The 16,148-nt window shown below is 41.9% G+C and overlaps 1 protein-coding gene across 2 annotated transcripts in view; it reads right to left on the reverse strand.

Moving 5' to 3' along the window:
* Window positions 1–16,148, reverse strand: part of LOC127640123 (zinc finger protein 609-like) — a 110,901-nt gene that overhangs the window by 12,805 nt on the left and 81,948 nt on the right. For both annotated transcript variants that reach the window (XM_052122527.1, XM_052122528.1), the window contains one exon: window positions 784–871. In XM_052122527.1, the coding sequence (XP_051978487.1) occupies window positions 784–871 (88 nt within the window). The remainder of the gene's footprint in view (window positions 1–783; window positions 872–16,148) is intronic.

Genomic DNA, 16,148 nt, shown 5'->3' on the forward strand with positions numbered 1-16,148 from the left:
CTAATGCTGTGATAGTAATGTTTGCATGCAGCCTCTTGCAGTCAGTAGATAAAGTGAACTGTGGAAATAAAGCCTTTTCTGGAGCAGTCCGATTAGAAATCACAAGCTGCCTCCTGAGATCAAGTCTCTTAAAAGTACATAACGTTATGTACAGAAAATAACTTGTACCATGCAGAGCTGGTATCTGACCTTGTGCAGGATATAGCCTGTAAAAACACAGCTAAGTTTTGCAGTGCCGTTCTGTAAAAGGCATTTAAAAGGTTATAAATATCTCTCTTTTTCACCTTAACACATACCATGGCCTTACGCCATAATAGCCCAATTTTTGGGGTCAGGCAGGGAGATCGTGGCACAAGGACATGGCAGAATCGTGGCTGAGATTCTGGTCCATAAAAGACAACTGCTGCTTTGGATCAATGAAAGAGGAGGAGAAGAAAAGGAGGGGAAAATCAATTCCTCCACGATGTTGCATTTCAGAAGGTGGGTGTCAGCAGGAGCGAGCGTTTTGAGACATTACCATCCAATGTTTCCTTCATTATTGCAATGGCAGCACACAAAAGCCCAGAGGAGATGAGGGGTTTGGCAGGAGTGTAGCCGCCAGTATAAATTCAATCAGATCTGTTTTCTCTTACTTCTATTTTTAAAAAATGAGCTCCTTCACACTCCTTTGCATTTTCATTTTAATCCATTTGTTTGGCTAATCTGTCACATTCCAAAAGGCACTGGTTTTATAGCATTGGGAATTGCAAATGGGAAGAGAAAATAAAGGGAACGTTGTCTTACCGTGGGGGCGCCCAGTCATGTCGAGTGCAGTCTAACAGTGTGCCCACATAGGTTTTGTTCCTCCAAGTAACATTTACAACCAGCATACCTGCAGGACAGAAAACAAAGACAGGAAATAAGATGTCAGCAACTGAAGCAGTATTTATGGCATGGGTCATTAACATAAAAGGATAACAATTAGAAGTCTTTTAAAACACATGTATCAAGTTTTGAAACATGAACCGTAATACTTGTGTCCATGTTACATTTTTTAAAAAACATGTGTTACATTTAATGTCAAGGGGTGGAACCATCAAGAAGGTCAAATACTTTCCATGCCCTTGAATACAATCGAGTGAACGCAACTTAATCATTCTAAAGTTTTCAAACATATTTTTTAAGGTGAAAAATATTTACATTAATATAAATGAATTTTATTTCCAAATATTAAGACGTTTTCTCTGGGTTACTCCACTTGACAAACAAAATATCAGATTTTATTTGTCAATAACACGTGTAAATGAGGGTGTAAAGATGACTTTGGTGTTTTATGGTGTCCTGCATGTTGGCTGCAACACCTGACTTCGATTTGGTGGATAAAAGTTGTTTTACTGCATATATGTATTTTTATATTATATTATTTTTCAGAGAAATTCAGCTTTTAATTACTACCAGAGACATTTTCCATGTTTATGTACCGTAATTTCCGGACTATTGAGCGCACCTGAATATAAGCCGCACCCACTGATTTTTATCATAAACATAAATAAGCCGCACCTGTCTATAAGCCGCAGGTGCCTACCGGTACATTGAAACAAATGAACTTTACTCAGGCTTTAACGAAACACGGTGTGGCAGCGGAGCGTGGTCAAGCGCCGTCCGGAGAGAAAAGCGGTAAGGCGCTTACACCTGCGCTAAATTATGTCTAACACCGGTGTCTAATTTCAGTAAGCATGGGGAGAGTGGCATAAAAGGCAGCAGCCACAGAGCTGAGAGAGTGACACACGTCAGTCTAGTGTTGGCGCATAGAAGAATTGAGAAACTTTATAAAATTGATTGTAAACATTGCTGTGGCCATTAAAAGCCTTACCTGGAACGTCGAGTGCCCTGCTGAAAACTGTCACACTGGTGCCCGTGTGACAGTTTTCCCAAGAAGGACACGTGAAGCAGGGCACTTGAAATTAGACACCGGTGTTAGACATAATTTAGCTCAGGTGTAAGCGCCCTTACAGCTTTTCTCTCCCCGGACGGGCGCTTGACCACGCCCCCCCGCTGCCACACACGGCTTGTAATAAAACATTTGCGGTAAACAGTAGCCTACCAAGAAAGTCATTGGTCACTATCTTCCTCGTCCTGTGCACTGAAACCACTGAAGTCATCTCCTTCGGTGTCGGAGTTGAATAGCCTCAGATTTAATTGTTTTTTTGCACTGAGTCAATTCCTCACGCTGCTGTTTCCAACGTCTTATCATCGACTCATTAAGACCAAGCTCCCGTGCAACAGCCAGATCAATCGCCTTCAACTTAGCAAAGCAGCATCATATGCGTTTCTCCATGTCTGTGCCATGGTGAGGGTGACAAAATTACTACCGTAATCAGAATGATGGGAAGTTTGAGCGCGCTCGATTTAATCTAAACAGTAAACAAAAAAAAGTTGTTTTGACCTTAACCCGTTCGGCAATTTCATTGGTCTAATGAAAGCTTCACGCCGCCAAAAAAACTGAGCACGTCACAGAATGTTTTTTTTTTTTTTATATATATAAAATTTGAAAGCGGGAAAAATCCATATATTAGCCGCGTCATTGTATAAGCCGCGAGGTTCAAAGCGTGGGAAAAAAGTTGCGGCTTATAGTCTGGAAATTACGGTAATTGAAAACATGTTCACCACAGTAGAGATGTATTCAAGTAATAGTTTTGTGTGAATGGCATTTTTAATGTATTCTTAAATGTGTTTGACATTTAAGAATTAGCAGTTGGTTCAGAGTTTTATGGCAAGGCAAGAAAGATAAATGAGTCCAGTGTACCTGTGCCAAAAAGCACTTAAGATCCGATTTTACAATCCACAGCGCAGATGTCCAAATGTGGACTTGGTGCCCATTTCTCCATTAGCACTGAACACCTCTAGAATAAAACTACAGGAACAGTGGGGTGCACAAAACGCTATCAGTATGCAGGGGAAAGTAAAGGATAAAGAAGGAAAGAAGGGGGTTGGGGGAAACTCGTGTCCTCCATCTGACATTGCTGCAAAAATCAGGAACTCGTTTTGGGACTGGAATCAGCTAAAGTATATAAAGGAGTCATCCGGGTACACAGTGCCCAGATCTGTCAACGTCAGTTTAAGCTTCCTGCAGTTTGTGTACCATCTATCTGTCATTGGCACAACAAAACCCCCTAGACATGGAGATATCATAGTGCCAAGAAATGATCCTGCACTTACCCAGCCTCTTCGGTTGACACCAGGTGGCAGCAGCGATCATTGTTTTCAGAACAGAGTCACAGGAAATGTCCTCCCTTTCATATGGCATACACCAAACTATTCCACCCCATGCATGACAATCATGCAACTGACCTTCCCGAACTCTCAACAACATAAATCAACGGTGCTTTTTAGGGGAAGCCCTTGCTTTCTCTCATTGTGATTGACAAAGCACAAGAGATATCTGTTTGATTTCAAGCTGCAAGGTGCTATTTGCAATGGGGCATCAATTGCCTGCTTCTAAAACAGCTTATCTAGAGGTGCCAGGCAATAAAAATTTCACACCGCAGTCGACTGCAAAGGGAGATAAAACCCACCGTGTTTTGTTCTGCCTTTCACACAGCGTTTCCTTGACAACTGGCAACGGCGTGCAGCCACTGCAACTACGCTCGTTCCATCTCAGTGACACAAGTGGGGAAATTAAGAATATTCTAATCATGTCTACAAATGGGAAATGTCGATAGCTGGCGTTTTGTACTAGATGGAAATAAATACCACTACATCAGCTAACAATTAGCATGACATCAGGTCTAGTTGGTATGGCAACCAGTACCACTAAATTAGACGCAGGAACACTGACAGGGCAAGGTGAAACGCAAAGTTAACCAACGTGTCCACCAAAACATATAATGTTATTTTAAATGGTATGCACACATAGGCTTATTTCCAGAACCTCATAAAAGGAAGCCATTATTGGAAACCAGCCTCATTAAAACACACTACTCAAACAATCAATTACAGTATGGGCTGGGAAACAGGTGTGTACCGATTTTCCTGAAATAATACAGAGTATTATGACACAGGTGTGCCCGCTAGCCAAAAGGGAAAACACTAGGACGTACAAAGGATGTGTGTGTGTAACTTGCCTACCCTGCCAGTGACCTCAACGTGTCAGCCAAGACTCTTAGCGAAACCCGAACCCTGGACGTCAGCTTTGAAGCGACATTTGTACCCTCCCACTGGAGACCTTACTGTAACCCACAGCAGACTACTTCAGTTTTTATAAGCTAAGAGAGAGCAAAGCCACCCGTTCACACAATGTCTTGCTCTCTTTGCTGTATAACTGCAGGTGTGGCTCCACAAATTCTCCCGCATGGCTCACATTTCCACAGTAGATCGTTAGTTCTGTAAATGGAAGCTTTGACCTGCTCAGAACAGCAGACTCTTGATGTCTGTCAAACACATACTTAAAAAATCTAAAGGCTGGGGTATACTTAGTGTGCACGTTCCGTCTCGCACTTGATGCATTCAATGCATGTGCACTACAACCACTCTGGGATACTCTTTAGCACAGTCAATAGCAGGTGCATGTTCTGATGCCGTGCAAAGACGCGGAATGTCTGAGAGTCCAGAACAGGGGTCGGTAACCTTGTTGACATGGAGGTTAATAGCTGTACCGATCATGAGATATAGATAGGAATTTCATATAAATAAAATGGACTACTCCTCTCTCGCCATTGCGGGCGTGCCAGTGATTATCCCTCCGTGTGCCAATGTTGGCACATGTGCCATAGGCTGCCGACCCCTGGCATAGAGCCTGCACATCAACAGAACGCACATACTGTGCCGATGAAGAAATTGCGTTGCATGCACTGTACGCAACACATACCAGCATGCACAAAAGTGAAGAGTACTTTTTAGCCCTCCATACCCCAGGTCTTGGTAATCTGTAATAGGTCACCGAAAATGACCTGACGGTCATGTTAGCGTTCTCACAGTTTTGGTCCCAGAGAGATTAAGACAATGCTGCTAATTGTTGAGATTAAGGCAAACGAGGTGCTGAGAACAGGGGTTGGAACAATGAGATGTAAAAAAAAATTCAACCTTGTTCCCATCTGCTCATGAAGCAGCCACTTATTCACTCCTGAAAGCCACCCAATCATTAACCAAGCTTCAACTCTCTCCCTCTCTCTGGGGAAGGGAGCCTCAGGCAGTTGGTTCCACTTATCTGGTGAATTCTTTCAACGTTACACATTTGCCTCCCCTCTATGACAGTTCTGCAATTCTGCACATGGTTATCCACAGATCGACAAACAAGATGTTTTGCAATAAACCGTCTTAATATTGAAAACTCATTCCTTTATCAAGACAAGCTGCACTAATACATGCTGTGCTGCATTAGAGGGTTTGAGCTAATTCAAATCTAACAAATTGACTGCAGCCATCGACATGTTAAAACGGCATGGCATTGTTTGTTGATTTTGCAAGAGCTTGCCCAAACTCTCACCGTGCAATTCGTAATCTGGTGAACTTGCTTAGCAAAGCCCTATTCTGAGAGCGGTTTATTGTGCTAGCTCTGGCTGTTTTCAGCCCACTTGCTGTGCGAGGCTTTCAATGGCTGTTTTGCATACCTCTGGGCTGCCGTGCTGCCAAGAGAAGCAAATTGGTGTGCCAGACAAGTCCAAACTAAGACTTCAGACTCATTCTCAGAGCTAAGAGAAGAGCTCGCTGCCTTCGCGAGTCAGGAAACTGACACTAAAGAGCCCTGAATGATTAAAGGTAGTCATGTTTTTTGCTTGTTTGTTTTTTTATCTTTTGTTTGAAGGGCAGGTACCTTTTGTTAAATTGCACACATAACCGCAGGCGCTTGACGTGCTTGCTTTTACGCAGAACTATTGAGGGGAAGAAATAGCTTGTGAACAAAGATAAAAAAAGACTGTGGATGTTGATGTACATAAAACAGCTTTATGCCACACCAGAGGAATCCCAGAGTAAAATGGAATAATAAAAAAAGCAAGTTTCTTGAAGAGAAAAACAAACATGTTCTCTAATCCCTAGCCATGTTTTGGCAGCTTCTGCAAATTCAGCCCAACTGAGGGTAGCCTCTAGCCCTTTATGGGTTAAGCCCAAATATACTTCGGTTTTCTGCATGCTTCTACATTTCGTGCAGAGTCCACATGACACAAATTTCATCAGCACAGTATGCGTGTTGCGTGTGTCGTCTGCACATGCAAGAAACTAAACCATAGCCTATTTATTTAGTCTACAATGTTGAGGATTAACAAACCAAAAGTAGCAATGCGACAAACTTAAACTACATATTTGGAAGCGTGACCAAACTACAATGTCAACTCTGTAAAAAGCCAAAAAGATCAATTTCAGTGGATCATTTTGCTTGGATGGTTTACCGGATTAAATAAACGATTTACCAATTAACTTAAAAAGTGCCTTGAAGTCCAATTCATTTTAGTGAATCAGTTTGTTGGGACGTTTCATATAAACAAATGAAACACAGATTCACTTAAGCCCCAGTAATATTTAGTAACAAAGTAATTTTGTATAATTTACATTTACATAGCTACTTTAAGTTGCGAGAAGCTTGTAGCTTGGCAAGCTATGGTTTCAAATTAGAATCGCCAAAACTGTTAGTCTAGAAGTAAACCCTGCTGGTGACTCGAGGAGTGGAAGTCTGCTCCCAAAGCCCTGCTTTCGTCCAAAGAGCAGTGCATTTGTCATCTTATATCCAGTTACCACCCAGCGCCCCTTGCCTTCAAACAATAAAGGGGTCACCACCATTACTATGGGCCCCGTTAGTTTCCCCCAACCTTTCCCCAATAGCCCCATCAAAGAGTATCCTATTGACAACAAAGGACTGACAAGCCCAACGGAGGAGGGGAAAAGCCCAGGGGTCCTCACCGCCTGGGTCACCAGTCTAATTTTTCCTCTGAAGAGTTTCATTAATGGGCAAGCATGACCACTGTAATCTGGCCCTCTGTCCCGCTGGTGGGGTTCAAGGCTGCAGGGCCCCATACAATGACCCCGCGTCTACTTTCCCATTCTCTTTTAACTCGTCTTTTTCCATCGTCCCTTTTTCACTGGCTGAAGGTCAAAGAGAGAAAGTGGAAAAGGGCATCTATTTGAAGGGGTGAGACAAAGGCAAACTAACAAGTCACTCACAAGCGCAGGAATAAGGGTTAAGGGGTGTTTCAGAAGTTATTGTGTCCAATTAAATTGGGATTAGCCCCGTTTTTAGGACACTGGTGAGAATGGGATGGATTATGGAAGCAGGCAGAGATGAGGAGAAATAGTTAAATTAGACAAGATGCCTGTATAGGCAAATAAATTCTCAATCTGAAATAAAGGTACTCTCGCTAACATTTATATAAACACAAATGCAAATCTGTCCACAGATCTACGCTGGTTTTTGCACAAGACAACAAGAGGAACATTCCGTGGGTTACTCCAACCATACATAAAAGCACAGAGTATTGAATCGGTTGTCAGAGACCTGATTTTTTTTATGAGGTTATGATCCTTTGACTTGTTTGCTCGGGTGGCTGCCTCGACTGATTATCTGGGTCACATGACTGAGGTGAGCGGGTCTCCTGAGAGTGGGGAAGGGAGGGGACGTGGAGGGTCCTTCTTTTGTAACATCCACACTAGTGATTTAGCACAGCTGATTAACTTGCGCTCAGCAGAGTTGTGAGAATGCTCCCATCCCCCCAGCTATACACTTTCTGCACTTCCCAGAGGGCTTGCCCGAGGACAATGAAGGGTTGCCAGGAGATGTTTATTAGCAAGAGCAAAGGTATCCTGAAAGGTTGAATAGTACAGTGGAAGAGTGGTGAGGCCAAAAAACACTGCTAACCCAGAAGAACATTTAGGCTTGTCAGAATTTTGACAAAGCACACCTTGATGATCCTTCAAAGCTTTTGGGAGAATGTTATGTGGACTGATGAGTCGAAAGTGGAACTGTTTGGAAGACAGGGGTCCCGTTACATCTGGCGTAAATCAAACACAGAATTCACAGTTCACATTACAAACACAGTGGTTGTAATGTGATGGAGTCGGTATCATTACTGCTTCAGGGCCAGGGTATAGTGCTGCCTATACATCTGTCAATCAACCACTGCACTAAAACAAAGAGTTTAAGTGTTGCCGGTTTAATGCGGCTGAAAAAAGGACATAACCGTCCAATTGAAAAAAGTTACAAAGTTAATGCATGTACATGCACAAGAACGTCACCGAACTTCCTCAGAGATAATATCTTAAGTTTATTTTCTCACTCCCCTCGCAAATCGTTTTTCTTGTTTTAAGTAATTAATCTAAAACTTTAATGAGTCATACGTTTAAAACAAGAGAAACTATTTTCCAGTCGGGTTAGAAAAGTTCCTCTGGGAGTGAAAGTAATTCTCGTGCAGTTTTGCTTCTCAAGTCATTTGAACTGGTTTTAAGGAAGGTTAGATTTTTTTACTGTAGTAAAATACTTAAAATACTCCAGCTTAGCTGAGCTGGGTCAGCCATGATACGGCACCCCTAGATAGGGTCAAGAGCCTGGCTCATGGGCCCGGCTCAAGGGCACAACAGTGGCATCTTGGCGGTGCTGGGGCTTGAACCACAGACCAATTTTTTTTCTTTGGATTTTCTTCCCTTTTACTCCCAATTTGTAACGCCCAATTCCCAATATGCTGTAAGTCCTTGTGGTGGTGTAATGACTCGCCTCAATCCGGGTGGTGGAGGACGAATCTCAGTTGCCCAACAGTGGCATCTTGGTGGTGATGGGGCTTGAACCCCCGAACTTCTGGTCAATTAACCGTTGAGTTAACCACCATAATTGCCTCATATCCAGGGGGAGGTAAAGTAATTGAAATCTGGTTCAGACATAGTGTGAAAGCAGGCTTAGGAAAATGAAGAGAATTGCTTAAGCAAAGAGAGGAAATAAGATGAAGTTAGAAGCCTAGTGAAAGTGACATGTTGTAAGTGCAGCGTTGTAATGCGCGCCATTCTACACCAATACATGCTGACCCCACGGGTCTTGATTCTGGAGTCTTGTCTCTTGCCACCTGCTGACACGCTGAAATGTCAAGCCTCAAGTGTTCCTGTTGTTAATGGCTCCTGAAGTTCCTTTCTTGGAAAAACAAAATGCCTGTGGGGGCTTTGGTGAAACTGCCAGATTCTTTGCTGAGCCAAAGATGTCCCTGGCCAGCAAACTTCTGCACACAGGTAACACCTTTGAATCATTGGAAAAATTTTGATTTCCAGTGTGCTAATGACGTCTTTGAGAGAGTTCCAGAACAGTCACTCTTATATTGGGGTGTTGGCAACATTCATCTTTGCTGTGTAACTTATTGAAAGCATGATGTTCTGATTTTGCAATGAGCCTTAACCACAAACCTGTTGTCTTTTCCAAAAATAAAACAAGAGGAAAGCAGCTCTTGAACGGAAGATTGATTTCCAATTTTGTCATAAGCGAAAACAAACTTTGGTCTGGAAGGCCGCCAGACCTTCTCAAACAATTAGAGGTTGTTTATTCGGTCGTGAATAGGTCCAATGAACTGTCTAAAAGTTAAGTGGCACATTTCCACCTCAACATCATGGGAGTCGGCCAAACCCAGAGCAGAAGTCTAGTGTCGAGGCTATTGTCCCCTTTTCTGAAGGAATGTAATGAAGACAGACACTTGACATGTCGATGTTGTCTCAGACAAGGCGGTTGGAAAACACACAAAGAGCCCTGTTGGGCTGTCATGTTTGCCCTGGAGTGTGCAGTATTTATCCCTTTTCGTAGTCTCTCTTGTCCCTTTCTTCTTTCTGTCAGTCAGACCGATCAAGCCGCGCCAAGCACTTACAGAATGCCAGATCTGCTCTGTCTGTTTCGCGCTCAGCTTGTGGTCAAGTCTCAATTCAGCCTTGCTTTGCTTTTGGTTTTGTTCCATACTTCCCCTTTCGTCTCCATCATCTCTCCCTTTTCCTCAGATCTTCCATCAAAGTCTTTCTCCGCCTCGGCTAGCGGCCCTAGCATTTCACGGCAGGGATCCAGCTAGCTTCCTCAGTTCCTGTCAACACACGGCAGGCTGTCGATATTGGACAACAATGTCCAGATGAAGCACACTCTCGCTAGCATTTCTCTTCTGACTTTTGCAATCTGCCAATTCAAAGCTAGTCGAGGCATGCTAGCGTCGAATGGACTTGAAATTACTTTCTCAGAGCTTTCTTCATTAGTGATTATCGCCTGTAAACAGGAAGTCATTACTTGTATCATCATTAAACGGGAAGCTGTGTTGTGTATGTTTTTGCACTGGAGGAACTCCATCTGTTGCAACAAAACTCGTGTGTATCTTTAACTACACGCTGTCCTATAAAATGCCAGTTTGTGGCATAATGTTGATTACCACCATTTCAACTTGCCCCTCAATTATTTAAAAAAAGCACACAAAAAAACGTGGTTGCAGTGAGGCAGTCACCATGAATGTGAATGGGGCCAGTCCTTAAACAATAAAATACCCACATACTCAATAGTAGTCACACATGTTAACATGATTTTAATGTGGCTTCACGCCATCCACCGCGGCATCCATGCACAACTCTCCACGTGCCCCACCGAGAACGAGCCACATTATAGCAACCACGAGGAGGTTACCCCATGTGACTCTACCCTCCCTAGCAACCGGGCCAAATTGGTTGCTTAGGAGACCTGGCTTGAGTCACTCAGCACGCCCTGGGATTCGAACTAGCGACTCCAGAGGTGGTAGCCAGCATATTTACCACAGAGCTACCCAGGCCCCCTGATTGTGCCACCAGCACCAACTGCAACCAAAGGCTTCAACCCATCTTAAGTGCGGTCCCTTTTCATATGGATCACTCAAAATGCACCTTAAAACTGATCAAGAAAGAGTTTTCAGTGTTCTCCCAATCTACTATTGTCTTGTCCAAATTGGCTCGGTGGTGATGAGCTGTCACAGGTGATGGAGGAGGGTTTGGGTTGGCGGGTCACGAGCACGTCCCTCTCCTCCCTCGCTCCTCATGCTGACAGCTCAGGAGGAGGCCACTCTTTGAACCGCACCGTTCTTCATAAATACTGCAGTCCCAAAGGTCAGCATTTGGTAGTCAAATTTAGCAGCAGAAAGGCTGTTCTTCTTTAGGTTCAAATGAACATGACTTTGGTTATGCAGAATGAAACATTTTGGAGGAGAATCACTTAACAAATCTGCAGGAATAATTCATGCACCAGCGATGCAGAAAAACTATCCAAATGCACAAGTCAATTTAATTTAAAAGTGATTTATTGGTGATTGCTAACTCCATAAACAAAAGCTACATTTACACCTCAAGGTCTCATGCTGAGATATTGAGATTTGGTAGGCATTGTTCAGTGAGTCTAGCATGGATGTTGGTGTGCATGGCCGGGTTCACTCGAATAGAGCAGTTTCATCTTTTGTAGCATTTTGTTATTGGTAATATCGGTATTTGCCGATACCGATATTTTGCCACTTAGTCGCCTTACATTGTCATCAGATCATCAGATCCTCGTTGTCGCTATAATGTGGTTCTCGCTCTCGGTGGGGCGTGTGGTGAGTTGTGCGTGGATGCTGCGGAGAATAGCGTGAAGCCTCCACACGCGCTACGTCTCCGCGGTAATGTGCTCAACAAGTCACGTGATAAGATGCGCGGATTGACGGTCTCAGACGAGGAGGCAACTGAGATTCATCCTCCGCCACCACGAGGACTTGGAGCGCATTGAGGATTCCAAATTGGGGAGAAAAAGGGAAGAAAAATAAAATTTGATAAATATCGGTGACCGATATACTGGTGTATCCCTGCACACACTGTAAATGCCTATTTACAATTTTTACATGCGAAGCAAAATGAGGATAATGGGCAAAATAACTCATTTTAAGGTGGTTACATGACGCTGCAGATTGTCGCGTTAAAAATAATCAGTGTAAGATTGTACCTCGCCAAGCAACTTCATAAACACCACACTAGCTTTATTCACAGTATAACAGTACAGATGGACTAAAAGCCTAGAAACCATTTATTACACAATTTTCTACAGAGCTCAGAAAGCCTCCAGGTATCCAATCAGACATCTCTAACAACTCTGCAGCCTTCATATGCTGGTTTGGCTGTTATTGCTCATTCCAGTGACACTCTCTGGAGGCGCTTTCAGACCTTCCACTGGCTTATTTCCTGCATTTGTCAAATGGAGGTTGCTGTGCCATGAGAGCTTGTGGACGGAGACAGCACTAACACTGAATCATCATAACTAGAGACTGAGTGTATATAGTGTTCACAGCTCTGTGCACGCTCAGCAGGGTATATCTGTAGAAGTTCACTTGACAAAATGACAGTCCTGTAACGTCGTTCAGTCGTGCACATGAGGGGTTTTGAATATGATGACAATGTACTTCTGTAAATATAAATACCATCATTTACTGCATATAAATGTACATAACACATCCATCTCTATTTTATATATATATATACACATACATATATATATATATATTTATGGGTGTTTCTGAAATTAATGAAAATTCCAGAACATCTCAAATTCTGTGCCGTGTTTAATAGAATTAGTGCCGGAAATGACGCTGATGTAAATTACATTTGTAATGCTTTGTCCTTTGTCTTGCTAGGGCTAATTTCCTATTTATGTTTGCTAAATACACACAATCATATTTGTATACTTTTTGCATAATTTGTCAAAACGAGAGCTTGATTGGAAACGACGCTCAATAAAGGTGATATTTCTCTTGATGTTTCTTTGTTTTGTTTTCACACTGTAAATATTGAAATGGTTTGTTTATTTCACTCTTCATTTAGATTATCAATTTTAAACATGTCATAATACATAATTTTTATAATGGATTTTCATAGTTTAACCCTTGTGTTGTTTTTGTTTGCGCCGACACATTTTGGGTTCCCGGGTCAAAAATGACCGGCCCACTAAGATTGTTTATAAATCTCTCATATTGCATATATTATAACAAGATATTGCATTACATCTTATCAACTTCTTTTTTAATAATTATGACTTTTAACGAGAGCATAACGTTAGCCTACGGGGATACAAAATCAGATGGGAGGGCGGCGGGAGAACAGTTTGAATTGAAATGCGGGGGAAACGGAAAAGTTGGGCTAGCTTCCTGCCAATAGCTATAGCATTGTGCAAACTACTAAATTCATTTCAGAAGGCAGACAATTACATTACGACAACCTGTCCTAAAGCTCAGTCTCTCTCCCTCTCTCTGTATTATTATACTAAATAAATATTAAATATTTAATATTATAAAAAATATATTATATAAAAATATTATACTATTATTATTACGAAATTACACAAATTAAGAGTTAAAATAATTAAAAGACTTACTCTGCTAAGTGCTCGTTTTCGTTGCACAGAATGTCTGCTAACGTTAGCACTTGGTCCTCCAGTCCCGCCCGCGCCAAAATCCGGTGTACACTTTGACGGTGGACTTGATTCCATCGAGTGCACCGAGGGAACAGCATCAGTAATCAGCCTCACGTGGCCTTACTCCGAAATCCCATCCGAGACTCCAACAAATCTCCAGGTCGATAATTCTCCGGAGTGAAATGTGCGCCACAAACGACCGAGTGTGTGGTAACAGACGCGGCAGTGAAGTCTGCTCTCTTCACCTGCACAAAACGCACCCAAGACCGAAAAGCCTTGTTTTTTCTAGAAGGAAAATGATGGACACGATGTCCTGACAGGCTGGAATTCGTGCAACCAGCACAAACACAATAATTTACCATTATGGCTTCTCTAAAACTCGATCTAAAACTTTCTGTCTCTCACTACTGCTCTAACTACATCAACACCCAACAATGAGAGAGCTGACCACGAGCTCTTTTATTTGCCTCGCCCTACGTCATATGACGCGTTGCTATAGCGGGAAAAGCGTATTCCAGAGCCTAGCATATCTTCATCAAAATCTCTACATCAAATGAGATTTCATTAGTAATTTCTACATATGTGTTTTTAAAAGACCTCTGCAGACAATATAAAGTATTAATTCACTTATAAATTCAACCTGCATGTTGCTCTTTAAAGCTCTGAATCTGGACTTTATAATGCATAGATGAACCTATTCTTAAATAATGTTGTTTAATTCGCTGACAAATCAGAACGTTTTATTCTCATCATTTGCCAATTTGATATCACAACAATTATATTCAGAGTTGTTAAAAGCATAAAGATGAGATATCCGTGTGTTATATATCGTTGGAAAGGGCTCAATGTAGAATGCAATCAGTAAATGTGTTTCACTCAGAGGTCAAAGAGCAGTGAGTATTAGTGTATGAAATTCCCACCGACGCACAAAAATATAATAAACAGGAGTGTCTTTTTGTCAAGTTTTTCCTTATTACTTTCCAAAACATGCATATAACATAAATAATGATATATGGTAACTTACAGCAGAATATCCCGATTCAAACGAGCCCAAACGCGACAAAATATGATGATCATGAAATATCTCTCAAAGAGTGAACATGGAAAGACTATGTGCAAGAGGGCGCTCGACACACAATGTGTGTGTGTATATGTGTGTGAGTGTGTGTGAGTACATGTCTAAAGACTTTGTGTGTGCAAACACACATCCACATATGTGTTCATGTAAAGGATTGTGATGCTCCTGAACGCTTAATATTTCTGTATTTTGTCGTCTAATCCATTCATTTCCAATGGCCGGTCATTTTTGACCGAGAACACAACAAGTGTGTGTTTTCAGATACCATATGTGAATGAGGTCAATGAACATGATCCCAATTGGATTAAGTAAAAAATAAAAAAATAAAACAAAAAAAATAAAAAAAGTTGTCCGGGTCAAAATGACCAGAGCACAACACAAGGTTTAATATTGAAAGTTTAAGTGTTGTTTGAATAAAAACGAAATACCTATAAGCTCTATAAAATCATATAGAAAAGCCAATTTAAATGTAAATAAATGTGATTTGGTTTATGTACAATATGTTTTCTTAACTGTTATGTCACCCATTGTCGTGATAATGCATTGCAACATTCACTTATCTCTGTACACTCACCCAACTGTTTAATACACACTCCTGAAACATCTGGTCAACGTGTTTGTTTTAACTAAACATGCCAAGGTGGTGCGCCATAATGGATGTGTAAATGCCCCAGTCCACTTCCTGTGAAGTCAACTATATAGATGCACACTTGTTCCCTATGCAGCTTCAGACTGAACATATACACTCCCTATAATCAGGAATCTTTCTTGAGAGGGCTAAACATACCCCATTAACTCCACTTCGCAGGGTATTCTCGGGTGATTGGAGTGCACTTATGTAGCAACAGAGGAAGACAGGAAGTGTCTGATGTGGTGTGAACTAGCATGTTTCAGCCTTGCCGGTGCCGCTGTATGTTAGTGGCGCGAGATGTGATTCGGTACACAATAGCTAATGGAGCTGATGGTACGTGTGGGCGAACATGAGTGTTCAACACTTAACTGCCTTAAAATATCAGGCAAGAGTGATTCTGCAAATAACTGAGTTTGACTTGCTCGTGTTACAATACACAGTACCGAGCTTGCCGTCAGGTTAATTGGCGGGTCAATGGCGGGTCTTTAAAGCTCACCAATTTCAAAAGAAAACCACTGGATTTAGTTTGTTGTTGCGCAGCTCAAATAGACACAAATGGCTTACAGCTACAACGAGCCACTCATCATGCTTATATCTCGCTGTTTGGCAGAGATGCATACGAATGTCGAGCCCCCTAGAGGTCTTGGATGAAAAACGCAGTTTAAAGGGAGAAAAAGGATGGTGTAATAGGCAAACGGCAACATTACAGTCAATCACTATAAACGTTTAGTGCAAGACAGCCACTAAACCCCTGAAGTAGAGCATGAAACGGTGTACAGGGAGCAACATGCCTTTGTCAACAAAGCAAATACCGTAAAAGTGTGAAAGAGTCCTAACTGTGCAGTTGTCTTGATGCATGACAAGTACAAACCACCAGCTAAACGAATGTTGGGATAAACTGTCCTGGGCACAGAGCAAAACAACTCAAGGATTTGAAGGCAACATCGGTTACATTTCAAGGACTAAACTAATGATTTGATTAAGCATCGTTTACACTAGGTAAAAATACAGACGTATATAAATGATCGCGATATTCATGCGATGTTCCCAATAGCTGTTCTTAAAAGAAT

This window comes from Xyrauchen texanus, chromosome 49 (genome assembly GCF_025860055.1).
Source record: "Xyrauchen texanus isolate HMW12.3.18 chromosome 49, RBS_HiC_50CHRs, whole genome shotgun sequence".
Taxonomy (NCBI): domain Eukaryota; kingdom Metazoa; phylum Chordata; class Actinopteri; order Cypriniformes; family Catostomidae; genus Xyrauchen; species Xyrauchen texanus.